Source organism: Helianthus annuus, chromosome 2 (assembly GCF_002127325.2).
Source record: "Helianthus annuus cultivar XRQ/B chromosome 2, HanXRQr2.0-SUNRISE, whole genome shotgun sequence".
In the NCBI taxonomy this organism is placed as follows: Eukaryota; Viridiplantae; Streptophyta; class Magnoliopsida; order Asterales; family Asteraceae; genus Helianthus; species Helianthus annuus.
In genome coordinates this window covers 136,235,898-136,252,371 of record NC_035434.2, presented here as the reverse complement: position 1 = coordinate 136,252,371, position 16,474 = coordinate 136,235,898, and the positions used below count along the sequence as shown (strand labels likewise).

Here is a 16,474-nt window from a genome sequence, read left to right as displayed (position 1 = left end):
GCCCCTCTTGCATGGCTTCTACCCAGCTGTTGTCTTTCAGTGCCTCTTGGTACTTGACTGGCTGATGGAGTGATAGAAAACCAGCAAAAAGACAAATGTTTTGGGTTTGGCTTCTTGTGAGCACCCCTTCATTGATGTTGCCAATGATTTGATCAGGTGGATGAGATCTCAAGAAGATTAAATCTCCTTGATATGGTATGATGGCATTTGTTGGTGAAGGCTGCAAATGTGTATCATCTGAGCTAACCACTGCTGGTGACTTTGATGACCCAGCAATGGCTTCAAAAGGTGGTGGAATGGGTGGTAATGGAGTGGACCACTGCTGACTTTTATCCACTGTTTGAGGACTTTTGTCAGCAGTAGTTGAGGATATGGAAGCAGTGGTGGATGGGCTACTTTGATCAACAACTGTTGATGTAGCAGTGGTTGAGCTTTGACAGTTGTTTTGAACAACTGATGCTTTCCCTTTTGTGGCAGACCTTTGAGGGATGATGACTTCATACCCATAGTCTGGTGTTGTATCCTCTGATGGACCTGCACTGTTAGTCTTGACAGCAGTATTTTCAAAAGTGAATTTTTCAAGATCAAACAGTTCAGCAGGATTTGCTGGGATTTTCATTGATGAAAGTTCATTGAACTTTACATCCAAAGTCTCCTCCACTACCTTGGTCCGTGCATTGAACACTTTGTAGGCCTTGGCAATGGTTGAGTATCCCAGAAAATAACCAAAATCAATTTTGGCTGCAAATTTTGAAATGGAATCTTTTAAGTTCAAAATAAAACATGGGCAACCAAATACCTTGAAGTATGAGATCAGTGGTTTGATTTTATACAGAATTTCATAGGCAGTCTTTTTGTGCCTAGGGTTGATTAAAACTCTGTTCTGGACATAGCAAGCAGTGTTTACTGCCTCTGCCCAGAAAGTTAATGGCAAACCTGAATCTGCAAGCATGGTTCTGGCAGCCTCAATCAAAGTTCTGTTATTTCTTTCAACAACCCCATTCTGCTCTGGTGTTCTAGGGATGCTGTACTGCCTTACAATCCCTTTCTTCACACAGAAGGCATCCAACTCCCTATTTTTAAATTCTGTGCCATTGTCACTCCTAAAGCTTTTCACTGGAAGATCAAATTGCTTTTCAACCTGTGTCACAAAGTCTTGCAAAATGCCTGCAGTTTCATCTTTAGAGTGCGAAAAGAAAGTCCATGTAAACCTAGAAAAGTCATCAACTATAACTAAACAGTATCTTTTCTTTTTGAGGCTCATGACTTGAACTGGGCCAAACAAATCCATGTGCAGCATTTGCAAGCACTGGGTTGTTTTGGACTCCTCAATGGACTTGTAGGAACTTTTATGCTGTTTTCCTTTTAAACAGGAAATGCAATGTTCAGGACATGAAAACAATTTTTGTGGTAGGCCTCTCACCAAACCATTTTTTGAAATTTATGTTATTGTCTTAATATTTGTGTGTCCCAGTCTTTTGTGCCAAAGTTCTGTCTCTTTGTTAGAGGCAGCTGAGAACAGACAGGCATCAGCTCTGGGACACTCTTTAGACATGTCAACAACATAAATATTGCCACTTCTTTGAGCAACAAGTTTTGTTTGACCATTTTTAATTGTTGCTTCAATCTTTTTGACCATTTCTGGTCCAACAATCCTACAACAGTCTTTTGTGAAGAATGACCCAAACCCTTTGTCACTCATTTGAGACACACTCAGAAGGTTGAATTTTAGATTGTCTATTAGATTGACATTTACAAATTTTACATTGCCAGATTTCACTGTTCCAGACCCCAGAACTTTCCCTTTACTATTATTTCCAAAGGATATATCACCCCCACCATGGATTTTAAAGTCTTTGAGGAGGGCTTTACATCCTGTCATGTGCCTGGAGCCTCCACTATCTACATACCATAGACTATCAAAGCATGCAGAAGCTCCCTGCACATGAAGTAAGAGGATTAGTTCATTAAGGACTCCAAAGCCAACAGGGCTTTGGATGGGGTCTCAACAGTGTCTGGTATGGATGCAGTGTGATGGGCAGTGGTTAAGTCAAGGGTTTGGACAGTTTTAGTACTGTTTCTTGCTAACCACTGTTGGGAGTCTTGCCCAATCAACTGCTGGTAACCGAAAGGATGCCTATTCACTCTGGGTTTAGAGGGCTTTTTGTAGACCTCATAAACGTGTGGAATCCTTTGGTAAGACTGTTTTTCCTTGCCCTTTCTGAATTGATTGGCAGGAGGTGCATCAGTAACCTGAACATCTCTTTTGACAGATGTTTGGTTCAGCTGGTTTATGACAGCTGTTTGAACTGGCACAAACAGTGGTTGTTTCTTTGTGAACTTGACAGATGGTGAAGATGCTGATGAACTCAAGGATGTTTTAGCCATGTACTCATTCTTCTTTTCATTGAAGTTTTTGAGGTACACACATGCCTGAGTTTTATGGTTTGTTTTACCACAAACACTGCAACTTTCAGCAGAAGTAGTGACACTTGTTTTGGTTAAGTCATAAGCTTTTAGATGGAAACAATCTTTTGTTAGATGGTTCCTCTTCTCACAGAATTCACAAAACAAGTTATCAATTTTCTCTTTCTTCTTCCTCTTTTCAGACTCCTTTATAGCAGAGGTTTTGACCACTGCTGGAATATCCTTAAGAGGAATGACTTTAGCTTTTGGAGCCTTAACACCATCAGTTGATGTAAAGTCCATTGGCTTGAAATTTTCAAGGATATCACACTCATCAGACCATCTTGGTCTAAATTGATGATTTTCAATCTCCTCAAATGCAGAGGGACCCACTGGTCTGTCAAGTGTGATTTTGTTACCAAGTTTGTCAGTGATTTTCACTTCTTGGCCATCCTTGTTTGTTGGGATGAACTCAGTAGTTTCATCAGTGGTTGAAACAGATTTTCCAAAAGCAGTGTTTTCATCATCATGTTTTCTATAACCAACCCCAAATTTTACATTGCTTTTTATCTGTTTCTCAAGCATAACCTCATACCCTTTGCATGATTCCACCCATTTTTCACAAGTGATCTGGGTGGATTCTAACTCCTTTTTGCAAACTTGGTATTTTTCTACCATAGTTTGGAGTTGGGTTTTGGTTATGCTTTGCTCTTCTTTCAAACTGCTAATCTCTTTTTCCTTTTCAGTCAACTTGTTTTTAAGTTCTTTTAAAGATCTTTCAAATTTGACTTCATCAGTTAAGATTTTGTTCCTAAGGTTTTCATTCACCTCTTTGATGTTAGCAAAAGCAATAATGCATGTCAGAACATAGTTTTTCTAGAACTTGAGGTGATACCTTGGCAGCAGCCATCATTGCACAATCACATTTAGGATTCTCTTCCTCATCAGCTCTCTCTTCTTTCTCACCAGCCTTTTCATCTTTCTTGTCTTCTTCAGACCATAGATCTATCATTGGTTCAATCAGGGCACCTGAACTTTCTCCCAGCAGTATTTCTTCAGTCACAGCAGTAACCACTGCTTCAGTTACCTCTTCCACTGTTTCAACCTTCAGCTGTTCCTCCTCAGATTCAACCCCCTCCTGTATTGACTCTAATGCCATCAAACAAAATTCATTGTGAGAAGAATCATTTGAAGCATATAGTGCAAAATTTTCATCATTAAGATTTTCAGGCATACTGCTCTAGTCAACAAACTCTTGACTAAAGAAACTTTGTTGTTCAGGTTGTGTAACTACTAGAGCAGTAGTTTGAGGTGCAGTTTGCACTTGTGCCTGGGGAGCAGGGGTTTGAACAAATTGGATTTGCGGAGCAGCTGTTTGGACATAATGCACTGGCATAGGAGCAACAGCATAGTGAGCAGTGTTCACATATGCTGCTGGGGCATATTGGGCATAGTGCACAGTGTTTTGAGTTTGAGGTCTAGGATTTGAACTAGGGTGAGTAACTATGGGACCAGTTGTTTGACTCCTACATTCCCTAGCAAAGTGTCCCAACCTGTTACACTTGTAACACTTGATTTTCGATTTATCCAACCCAACCCTTAGGTTCCCATGAGGACCTGGAAATTTTCTCCCAGTTCTCTTATAAAACTTGCTAGTTCTAACACTTAGCAAGGCCAGTTGGTGCAGGATGTCCATTTCTTCTAGGTCAGTGGGGTCGAAATGCTGTAAATCATTGAGTTCAAAGCTTAAATTGTCTGACATCTGGTTTTCATTTGCAGTGAATGCATAACCTGTAGAGTGAGGATCAGGGTTGTTGAAGTTTGCACCAGCAGTTATGTCAATGAAGTGATCATAACCCTGATCCTTACCACTACCACCAGATTCTTCTTGACCCAGAAGAGCAGTGTTACCGAATGAATAATCATCAACGGTTTTCCCTGACTCTCGTAACTTCCTTTTCTGGTTCAACTCCCTCTCAAAGGTCAGGAGTCGACCATGGAGTTGGGTCAAGGTCAGATCCTTGAACTCAGGTGCAGTTCTGGTGACAATAGCTATTGTGTCCCATTTTTCTGGCAGTGATCTGAGGAACCTGCTATTTTGAGTCGAGTTTGAAAACGTGACCTTAACAAGCCTCAGTTCACTGATGAGACAACTGAAACGCTCAAATTGTTGAGTCAGTGATTCACCTTTAACATGACAAAATGTTTCATACTGTTGGTTCAGGATTTCCCTATTGTTTTCTATGACCTCTTCGGTACCTCCAAACTGTTCCTTAAGTGCGTCCCACAACTCTTTGGCACTATTACAATGTAACAGTCCAGCATATATTTCGTTGGGGAGCGTTGATGCAACAATACTAAATGCTTTAGCATCTAGTTCAAATTTTTGATAATCCGTTTCAGTATAATTTTCAACAGGTTTAGGAACAAATTTTTTAGCATCTTCAGCGCTTGGCACTGTAGGAACATGAGGACCAAAGATAACAGACTTCCAACAACCTGTGCTTTGTTGAGCAAGGATGTGACCCATCCTCCTCTGCCAGATGTTGTACTCATTTCTTTTTAGCATAGGTGATTTAAAAAGCGAGCCAATGTTGTTTTTAACGTCCTGAGATTGTGACGTCATTCTTGTTGTTTTACAGGTACTGAAAAATCAACTAAAATGGTGATTAATCTTTACTCTGTTTTTCAACGACGAACAAACGATCAGTATTAACTGTTTTGAGCTGAACTATTTACGTCAAAATGATTGTTAAATCAAATTTGACTGTTCTAGCTCTGATACCAATTGTTGGATCTGAGTTTCCTTTTGATTGTACTTTTGTTCGTAAAATAAGATGGAAATGAATGAGTGTGCAGCGGAAATTAAGATGAACACAAACTTTGTATACAATCAAATGAGAGTAATACTTTTAATCAAACATCTTTACACATAGAACCGAATGATTGAATTTATTTCAAACACGATTACAATGATGATGTATGAATGCAAACTCCCCCTCAACCCGAGCTCAGTAGTTTGTTCGTGCAAAGAAGACGAATGATGTGAAGAGCTAATAGAACAGTACAAAGTACTGTACTATTTATAAGCACTTGCAAACTACTGAGCATCTTTAGCTGACGTCACCATGAAAGTGACATCTAACCTCCTAACAAACTCTAACCTCTGATCTATACAGACACTGCTTGTGTTAACTACTGCTATTACATTCTATTACATAACAGACTATAGAACAACTGCTGCAACCTTCTACTGCTGTGAACCCAGCAGCACTTGTCCGGATCAGCAGTGCTTGACTCAAGGCAGTAGATTGAATCAGCAGGACTTGAGTCTTCATCAGATCTTTAATTTGAGCAGCAGTTATTGGTCAGCAGTTAGTAAGATCAGCAGATAGGAGGTCATCAGTTGTTGTAATCACTTTCAAGGGGAGAGATATGTATATCAGCATCTGCTTAATCTGAATCCACTGAGCTGACCCAATTTTGGCTTTACATTATCTGTTCCTCTGATAGGGTTCAATCCCAACATGGTTTGAAGGGAGCGCGTCTAAGATTAGCCTAATTACAGAATGATAGTGTAAGCATTGAACGGTGCATTAAGCGGTGGTGAGTGAACCAAGTGTCGAATGGTAATCCGGTCGGATGGCAATCCGATCGGATGGTCATTCGATCGGATGTCAATCCGTTCGGATGGCCATTCGGTCGGATTGACATTCGTTTGGGATGGATGTGTTTGTGCATGATGGCTTTGAAGTTTTCGTTGTAGCATTTTGAAAACAGAGAAGTATCTCTACCTTTTAGGTCGTCGATCGAACAGTGGCAGGACACTTTGTGAGAACAAGTTCACAGAAGGATGGTCACTCTGTCGGATAGCAATTCGATCGGGTGGCAATCCGTTGGAAACTGATGATCTTTGAAGTTATAAAATGTTTAAGTATCGAAGTTCCAAATGTCAAACGATCGGATGGTCGTTCGATCGGATGGCTATCCGATCGGACGGCAATCCATTCGATGGTCAGAGCTTGCAAGTTTGAAGAAAAGTTAAAGTGTGGAACCAAGTGCAACTCGATCGGATAGCAGTTCGATTGGATGGCAATCCGATCGGACGGCAATCCGTCCCAACGATCTGATTGTCTTTGAATTTGATTATTTCAAAAGTTTGCGGTTTGATTGAGATGGTATGACAACGTTTTAAACAATGGAACTCCACCAAGGCTAAGTCATCAGATCGGATGGGAATCACCCCGTCCGATAAGTTAACCCTAGCAAAAATTTCAAGCTTGTAACCTGTGATCATTTCCGTAACTGATCAATTATATTTCTTGTTTCATACGTATTTCGTTATCCTACATACAAGCAAATCGGTTTTAGCATATTATCGGGACAATCTCAAATATCACATGCTTTAAAACCTCCCTCGTAGCATAAATAAATTAACTTTTGGGGTTCAAATCGTCAATTAGGGCATAGTTGTAAGTCTAGGGGCTAATACTGCCAAAAAGCAACCTTTTATGCGTCAGAGGTTCTTGCGGACCGTAAGATTGACATTACCTCTTGCGGTCCATAAGAGACTTCCAGACAGTAGAAAAACTACTGGCAACATCTCTTTTCAGCTTTGTGACACACAATCACTTTCCTTGCCACACTTAACCTACATTTGACATCTATGAAGACACTAATCAGCTTCCGAAGCATCCATGGACACTTTTCCAACTCTCGTGCATCATCTAGTATAAAGACCCCTTAATCTCTTCATTTTTCTTCACTCCACTTTAAAACACTTCAAGTCAAAGTGTAAAGTTTCCTTCCCTTTTTTCATTCAAGCTCCACCCTTGAGTGTTTTAAGAAGTTCCCTAAAGAAAGTAAGTGTTTTTTCTTTATCTCTTTCATTAGCATTCAATTTCATAGTCTAATTTTTCAGAAGGTTTGGAATTGTCAATCGTTTGACTTTCTATTGACCTTCGATTCTGACCACTTTGGTCGAACCAATTTCAAATCTTTTCACCTAGATGATCACCATAATGTAGCATATGAATCCCTGCATTTACATGACATGATCACCAGTCTACGTGGGTCAAGTAAGTAGTCAAACATATATTTTCTACAAAGTCCAAAATACTTGTTTTACAAATAATCAAAGAATGAGGTTCTAAGCATATGTAACTTGTATTTTGACTTCCAAACAGTTTGTACAACATACTAAAATATATTCTAACATGTTAAACTTGTTACAAATCCATTTTGACCATGTAAACGGCCCGTTAAATGGCGTAAACCATTTAACAAGTCGTAACGGGTCAAAACCTTTCAAAACACTTCTAAATCAGAATGTAAGGTTTAACAAACCATATTATTTGAGACTCCTCGCTCATATGGTTATAAACCACATTCTATCTGATCTTCCGTTTAAGTCAAAAACCATAACTAAATCAACGCCAACTATATAATCATCCTAATTACCAAGAAATACTTGAACTCTGCAAGCGCAATTAAACTCATATCAAATAACCACAGTGAGTACATAGTTCCCTTTTTTTTCTTAAACCTTTGGGATTATTCATATGTGCTAAACTATTATTCAAACTTATAAATTTACTACATATGGTTTATATAAAATATATTTTCCTATTGTATGAAACTTGGTGGTGTGTCATATATAACAAAAATACATTCATTAACTTTGGCAAAGCCGATCGGTAGTATGTTATAGCACTATAGATTTGACACCCCACTCCTGCTTCCCGTGGGCTTTGTTTGTTTATGGAAGTTACGTTGGGAATGACAGAAACCGAACAATATGTTCCAGGTGTACACTTTTGGTTTATCTTACAAGTCAACAAAGGCTTGAATGTATTTCCAAATGACCACACTTGTTTATACAAAAATACTAACTTTTCTACATAATGCCATACAATTTGTATTATTTCCATACGATTATTACAAAGAAACCATTTTTGCTACAAGACTTATTTTCTCACCAACTTTTGTAGTTGACCCGTATTCTTTTTCACATATGTTTCAGGTACTAATCCATGATGCTATTCAAGTATGCTTCACATAGGAATCGGACTTGGGCCTTAGTTTTCTTTAATTTAAAAACAATTACTTGTGATGTTTTGTGTTTTGAAAACAATGTAATTCAGTAAATTTGCTATAATGAAACATAAAATTTAGCGCCATGTGTTATGAACAATCTTGTAACGTGACTCCCTGATGTTTTCGCTACGCGTTCCACGTGGTCGGGGTGTTACAATATGTGTAGTGTGAACCTAAGAAATGTTTCTAACAGATTACTTTTTTTCCTACTCATTAACTCGATGTACGAATTTTTGGTTCGGTCAGATCACATAAATAAAAAAACATTCACACTACAAAACAAATATAAAAATATCATGTCATTAGAAATTTACAAAAAATATTACACTACGTAGTTGTTCTCTATGAGTTTTCATCTTTTGAAAATAGTTAATTACGTCTTTGGTTAAAAAAACTTTTTAGGGACTCTTTTTCTATGTATAAAAATTACAAGAATCATACATATATCCATCACTCATAATTACGCAATTTCATCTTCACATGCTTCGTTGAAGAAAAGCACCTTTTAACACTTGTCTTTGCAACCGGCTAAACTAATGATTACTTCAATAAGTGATAGGCCAACAGGAATGAAACTTGTTTCTTTGTTATCAATCTCAGTTTTACTATATTGGTGAAGCTTTAGAGTTAACAAAACTTGTATCCATTTTCAAATGATCATTATAGTTGGGGTGTTCATAGATAAGGTTGTTTTTATCATTAAAATCAAAATCATATAAAATCCTGGACAACCTTAGTATCTTTGGTATTTCAGATTCACGAAAAATATCAGACGACTCAATGTACACATACACACAAGCAATTAAGAGGTTACCTCGTTAGAACAAGCGTCTGAGCTTTTAAATTTGCATATCTAGCACCGTGTGGTAAACTCATAATACTAATGAATGGTGATGTTAGTCATTTGTGTTTGACTCTTAGGGTTAACGTAAGCTCCGTTAACATTGACCATTCCAATGTCATATTTTCACAAGATGTGACTTCTTCCAAAAGTGAACCAAAACCTTTTAATCTAAACCTTTGTAGTTGCGCATAGCCTTGTAATTCCTAGAAATGTCATTTATAAAGAGAACCTTCAAACTCATTACGACCACGAAAAAGTAATACACCATTGAATTATAACGATTTAAAAAGGATAGTCATTTGTTATTGCTTTTAATTGCAACATATGTAGATTGATCATGTCTAAGTAAGTTTTCAATTTTTTAACTACAATATTATGTAAAATATTCATATTACCAACACCAAGCATAAATGTTTCAGTTTTAATCCAACTAGTAAAACCTCTAGTAACAAATACATCTTTTCAATTCCTATCTGTTTTTAAACTATTCTCTAAACAACTTTCATATTGATCATATGAAATAGATGAAAATGTCTTGGTTGTCACTAAACACTCTCATGATGGAAAATCTTGATTCCTAGGTTGGCATAGACCTCTATTTTTCTATTAGGGTGATAAGATATAACCGGTTTCTATTAGAAAGAAACCCATAGAACATCTTCCAATTCAATTTTTCTCATGAATATATTTTAAAGATAAAGATTGAAAGTTTAATAAATGTCTTTTCTAAAAACTCTCCATATGACCTAAAATTGAAAACTTAAATTTATTAACATGTTTCATTCAAGTTCAAGTTTAACTTTCAACAATCCAAGTAAATTAGTAATCGAATCTGATCATAACCGAGTTTTACTGTAGTGGACCTTTGGGCGGTAGATTTTCCCCGAAACTAGAGATGATGGGCTTGAGCTGCCTAACACTGTCTGCGATCAGGGTCGTATGGGTCGCCTTTTGCCATTGGATTACCCCGGGATAGCTGGGTTTTTATTAGTTAGGCGTTCAAAAAAATATATAAGTTCAATAATAAAGTGGGATGATGGGTTACTAATTAAAGTAAATGGGTTTATAATTGATTAAAAAGATTATGGGCTGGTTAATTTAATAAATGTGGGCTATTTAACTAGTGAAATGGATTTTGAGCTTTTTATTTTCTATATAAATATATAAATGGGCTTCTAATTTAATTATTAAGGGGCTAAAAACATAAATATATAAATGGGCTTCTAATTTAATTATTAAGGGGCTAAAAACATATAAGAATTGTGTGATTTGAAAGCTTTTTTTTATAGGGACAGTCTTGAAAAACTTTGTGATCAATCAAAAACTGTAATATAGGCTACATATAATAAAAATTCAAATGGAAAGATAACCCATTATTAACAAGGTTTCATTACTTTGGTGAGAGAAATGGTAAGGGGTGGCAACGCTCACCGAATGGGGTTTCGAGTAGGTTACCTGATTTGGGTACATTTGGGTAGTGGTTTAGGGTAGTTTTTATCCATTAAAGGGGCGTGTGGGTAGGAGAGACAGAGAGAGTAGCGTAAAAAGGTGGAATCCATGGTTTAGGGTAATAGTGTCACTAATAATGTGTTTTAGAGTAGTTTATGGTAAAGTGAGTTGGAAACACGTGATAGGTAGAATTTCGGATACATTCGGGTTGTGCCCCGACCCCTCTAAGCAAGTGATAGGTAGAATTTTGAAACAAGCTCGAGTCAGAATGAGTTTGATCGTAACAAGTGATTTTAAATACGTGTCGGCCAGTCGCACCAATTCGGTAAACACCTTTTTCCATTTTTTTTCCGTTCACTGTTGAAAATATTTACCAGGTGCTAAATCATTTTGACCCTGAGGTACAAAGTACAAAGTTTTAACCCCCAAGGTCTAATGCACAAGTTACATCAAACTGATTAATGACAATCAAATTCATTATATTAAAATCAAAAGTTTACATTTCACATGTACTTTGGTTTATAATAACACATATGAACTTTAACATCTTCAATTGGCAACTTTTCCTCTGGGAAATCACAAGCTTTTCCACCCTCTACCGGCGGCAAGGCGGCACAAGGCTGTGGTGTCACATCACTTGACACCCCCTGGACGTCGGTACAGTTCCATATCGGTTTCTTCGCAAACTGCGACATTCCAATAGTCACATTCGATATACAAATCCCCGTAAAAGGATCACCGGCAATCCCCTCCAATTTAGCCGCCATAGTGACATTTTCCGCCACCATGTCTCGGTAGTTTATGTTTTGGATAACGGGGATCGCATTCGGGTCCCATTTGTCATCCGGGTGGGACCCGTAGTTACCCGTCATCCAAAACGCCCATTTCATGGTATGCATGGTGAACCCTTTTACGTATACGTCCTTCACGAACCCGCCTCTTCCGACCCCGGTTTTGATCCGGACTCCTGACTCGGAGTTGATGGCTACAATGTCTTCGGCTCGGACGTCTTGAATGCCGCCTGACATTTCACTTCCTAAAGCAATGACCGCACTCGTTGGTGAAATGCACGTGAGCCGTCGGATTACAAGTTGTTGGGTCGGCATACCGTACGCAATCCCGTACTCGTCCCAACCGCTCTTCACTGCTACACAATCGTCCCCGGACACGATGTAACAGTCCTCGATTCGTGTATTTGTGCAAGAATCTGGAAGAACAGAAGTTCATTCAAGTCAAACATATTACTCTTTGACTTTGAAATTAAGCTTAGTTAATTTACATTACTTTAAGAAAAAGAATTTAATTAGATAATTACTAAAAACATTTGTCACAAACTTTACCAAGATCATATTTTTTTATCCCGAAAGTCAAAGCATTATTCAAGTCAAATGTACTGAGTTTGACTTCGAAAATAATCCGAGTTAACTCGATCAAAATTTTAGAAAATTGAGATCCGTAGTCTTCGCGTTGTAAACATCTCTAAAAACATCTGATCGGGTGACATTTGAGATCAAATGCATAACATATTTCAATTCAAAAATAAGTTAAGTTTGACTTAAAAAGTCAAAGTATACATAAGTCATTACCGGGGTTGATTCCATCAGTATTCGGAGATCTAACTGGTGCAAGAATTGTAATTCCCTGAATGATTATATTGCTGCATCAACAACACTAAATAAATCGACAACATTCTATAAAAGAAAACCACAAACGACACGATTAAAGTGTGTCGGCCATACCTGCTATATATTGGATGAACATTCCACGAAGGAGAATCGATCAGAGTAAGATTTGATATTTGAATGCCGTCTGAGTACATGAGTTCAATCAAGTATGGTCGGGTGTACTTTAACTGGCCTGCGCGATATTTCACCCACCACGGGCTTCCTTGACCATTAATCGTCCCATTGTTTCCTTCAAAACCAAACACTAAAGTCAAACAACAGACCCGAAACCAGTATATGACTGTAGCCCAGCCAGGTTGAGCTCGAGCTCGAACTTAAACGAGCCAACTCGGCTCATAGCTCGTTTATCTTTTCGAGCTATAACGTCGAGCTTGAGCTCGGCTAAAAAAATGTTCGAGCCGGCTCGTTTTTATTTTTATTTTGTTTACAACTATTGATAACATAAAAAACAAGAACAAAAAAAAACACATATATCTATATGTATTATTTTTTTTCTAATATTTTAAAGACTGAAAGGCATATTAAAAGTATTATCTGTATAATTTTTGTTTATTTTCTCATATTTTTATATCTTATTGATTAATTAAACTTAAAATGATAACACTTCAACCCACTCCCACCAAATTTTTATTAAATACATTTAAAATTAAAAATTATTTATATAAAATAAAATATTCGCGCCGGCTCACGAGCCAAGCCCGGCGTAGCTCAAGCTTGACTCATTTACAAATTGAGCCAAGCTGAGCTGGCTCGTTTACAATTGAGCTTTTTTCGAGCCGAGCTTTTTCCGAGTGAGCCATTAGCTGCGAGTTTTTTTGAACACCCCTAACCCAATATGACCCGTTACCTGACCTGACCCGCCCATTTTGTCAGGCTCATCAAATATCAGAATAAAAAATGATTCTTTTAACATTTTTTATAATAACAATTGTTAGTTTGCAAGTTGCAACCAAAGACAAATGTTAAAAAAGTTAATTACTCAAAATATAATATACCAGTGATTATAACATCAGTGAGATTAGTGCCAAATATCAGACTAATATATCTTCCACCATCAGCATCGCGTCCCCGGCCATACGACGGCAATGGCTCGATCACTGTCCACTCGTTTTCATCCTAGATCTCGAAAACAGATCGTTAGTTTACAATTCAAATATGTTCACTGATCGCGTGATCATATTTTATTAAAATAAAATATTTAATATGCAACACAGTTGATGGATTCAAATGTGGTAGAATAATTCTAAACAGAACAATCCAAAGTTAGAGAAACACATTAATATGCTTTGTTTCTTGTCTCAATATGACTGTTTGTACTTAAAAATGTTCTTTTTTAGCATCTTGGAACATTGATCTTTAACTGACATATGGGTGAAATTTAATAAAAGAGGTCGACTAAAGGTACCCTTCCTTACTTTTCACTCGTATATTCGTTCCTCTTTGAAAACATCGAATCAAGTGGATCTTTTTCGTGTTTTAGTGCGAAAAACAGAGAATGTTAATAACTTGACATCTTAAAGGGGTATGACCAGTAAAAATGCATAGAGAGGTACGTAAGAGGCGTAACCAAGATTTTTTTTCCACCAGGGTCGGTTTTTAAGTTGCTAGGATATCTCTTAACCGGTGTCCAACCGTTCGGTTGGGTGGCGGTCACATAAGTAATAATAACTAGTCGTTGTGACCAGTAAACCAAGAGCTACATTGAAGTTTTACAAGGTAACCATGATCACGAAACGATATATGCCCGTTCAATAATCATTTTTTAAGAATAGTTGAAACTAGGGGTGCAAACGAGCCGAGCTACTCGAGCTCGACTCGAGAAAAAGCTCGAAATGAGCTTGAGCCCAAGCCTAAAAACAAGCTCGTTACGAGACGAGCCGGAGCTTCACGTATCGAGCTAGAGCCAGCTCGCAAGCCTAAATGAGCCGACTGTTTATATAAGTTTTAATTAATATATTAAATAATGATAATAATTAATATAAATTAATTAATAAATATTTAAAACAAGCTGAGCTCGGGTTTGAAAAACTATCTACGAACCTAGCTCAAGCCATCATAAGTTAAACGAGCTCGAGCCTGGTCAAGCTCAAGCTTGGCTCGACTCGGCACGTTTGCACCCTAGTTGAAATACTTAATCGTATTCGATACTTTTTTTTTCAATTTGTTTTATAAATGCAAAACATACAAAATGATATTTTCTAAGCAAGTTCAGATAACTTCCGGTCAGTCGAAAAACTATAATATAAGTCACATATAAAAGAATACCAGGACCATGATAGGTACGTTTAGCACAACCCTAACAAAACTACGAAGAAAAGGTTCAAAAATTAAAACCTGAGTAGCAAGAAGAACAGCATCTTGATGAAGAAACAGAGTGAAATGACTAGTGAGATTAAAACTACCAGTCAACCATCTTCCAGGAGGTACATACAGTAGCGAGCCACCGCCTACCGATCCGAGTTGACCGAGATGATCAATGGCGGTTTGAAAAGCTTTGGTGTTTGAGGTTACACCATCACCAACACCTCCAAAATCAGTAATGGAAGCTGTGTAAGCTCTGCAAGTTATAGCAGAGTATTCAAAATAGCCTTTGATGTGTTTGTGATGACCATGATGGTGATGAAGGGGAGTGGTTGATCTTCCATTAACTTTGTTGGTACTCAAGAAAGCCAAAATGATAATTAAAACTAGTTTCTGGTTCATCCCCTGCAAATTCATCAAAATGGGTTCAAAAAGGTACTGTTATTTGGGGTTTTTGAACATACCCATTTGAGAAACAAGAATTAAACTACAAACAAGTAGAATACTTTAAAACCCATTAAAAAAGATTGCTAATTTCAGAAATTTTTTTTTTTTTTTTTTTGAAAAATGGGATTTTTATCAGAAAAAATCTTTGAAAACCCAACTGAAATTCTGCAAAAAAAAAAAAAAAAAGTTTGAGAAATAAGAATCAAACTAAAAACAAGTAAAACCCATTTCAAAAGATTGGTAATTTCATAAAGTTTTGCAATATTTTCTTGAAAAATAGGATTTTTTATCAGAAAAATCTTTGAAAACCCAACTGAAATTCTGTAAAAAAAAAAAAAAAAAAAATATTTGAGAAACAAGAATTAAACTAAAAACAAGTAAAGCCCATTTCAAAAGATTGGTAATTTCATAAAGTTTTGCAAAAATTCTCTTAAAAAGGGATTTTTTTTATCAAAAATCTTTAAAAACCCATTGAAATTCTGCTAAAATACATTTAAGAAACAAGAATCAAACTACAAACAAGTAAAACCCATCACAAAAGATTGGGATTTCAGAAAGTTTTGCAGAAATTCTCGTAAAAAATGGGGTTTTTATTAAAAAAAAAAAAAAAAAAAAAACCATCGGAATTTCTGTAAAAATCCAATCTTGGTGCTAAAATTGTGATCAAATTCCAAGATTCAAGAACCCTATATTTGTGATGAGGTTTTTTACAACAATGCATTACTAATCGACGAACTAATGGAGTAATGAAAAAGAAAGATTGGATACATACATGTAAATTTCTAGTGTTCTTGAGCAACTCCATTGGTGGCAAAATGTGTGATTTCTGGTTCTAAAATTGTGGTGGTATATATAGGATGGGGTCATGTCATGGTCATGCCATGTTTTTTTTTAAAATAAAAAATAATAATAATAAAAGTTTAACTACTTTTATGTTCCTTTCTGGGCTTGAGTGTAGAATGTTGGTCATTGGAACTTGGAGTAACCGTAACCTAGATATTAAAGTCAAGTCGAAAACAACCCTTGGAAGTTTTGTAAAGGGTAAATTACACTTTCGTCTCTTTTTATCGGATTACAATCGATAACCTTCAATTTTAATAATTACAGTCACATTCTTACATCATAGGTCTTTTAGCACAAACCATGTTAAAATTTTCAGTTAATTATAACATGTGCTATGCACACGGGGGTATGCTAGTAATTTTACTATTATATATAAAATATCTTTTATTTCTTTCATTTTCAC

General features: G+C 36.8%; 1 protein-coding gene across 1 annotated transcript; it reads right to left on the bottom strand.

Annotated features, from left to right (window-relative positions):
• Positions 1-11,239: 11,239 nt before the first annotated feature.
• Positions 11,240-16,199, bottom strand: LOC110930169 (probable polygalacturonase). Its single transcript, XM_035986640.1, has 6 exons — positions 16,001-16,199; positions 14,815-15,186; positions 13,476-13,596; positions 12,535-12,709; positions 12,382-12,452; positions 11,240-12,002 (listed from the first exon to the last, which is right to left on the bottom strand). The coding sequence occupies exons 1-6, from the start codon at positions 16,031-16,033 to the stop codon at positions 11,299-11,301; spliced, it is 1,476 nt and encodes a 491-aa protein (XP_035842533.1). The 5' UTR covers positions 16,034-16,199; the 3' UTR covers positions 11,240-11,298.
• Positions 16,200-16,474: the final 275 nt, after the last annotated feature.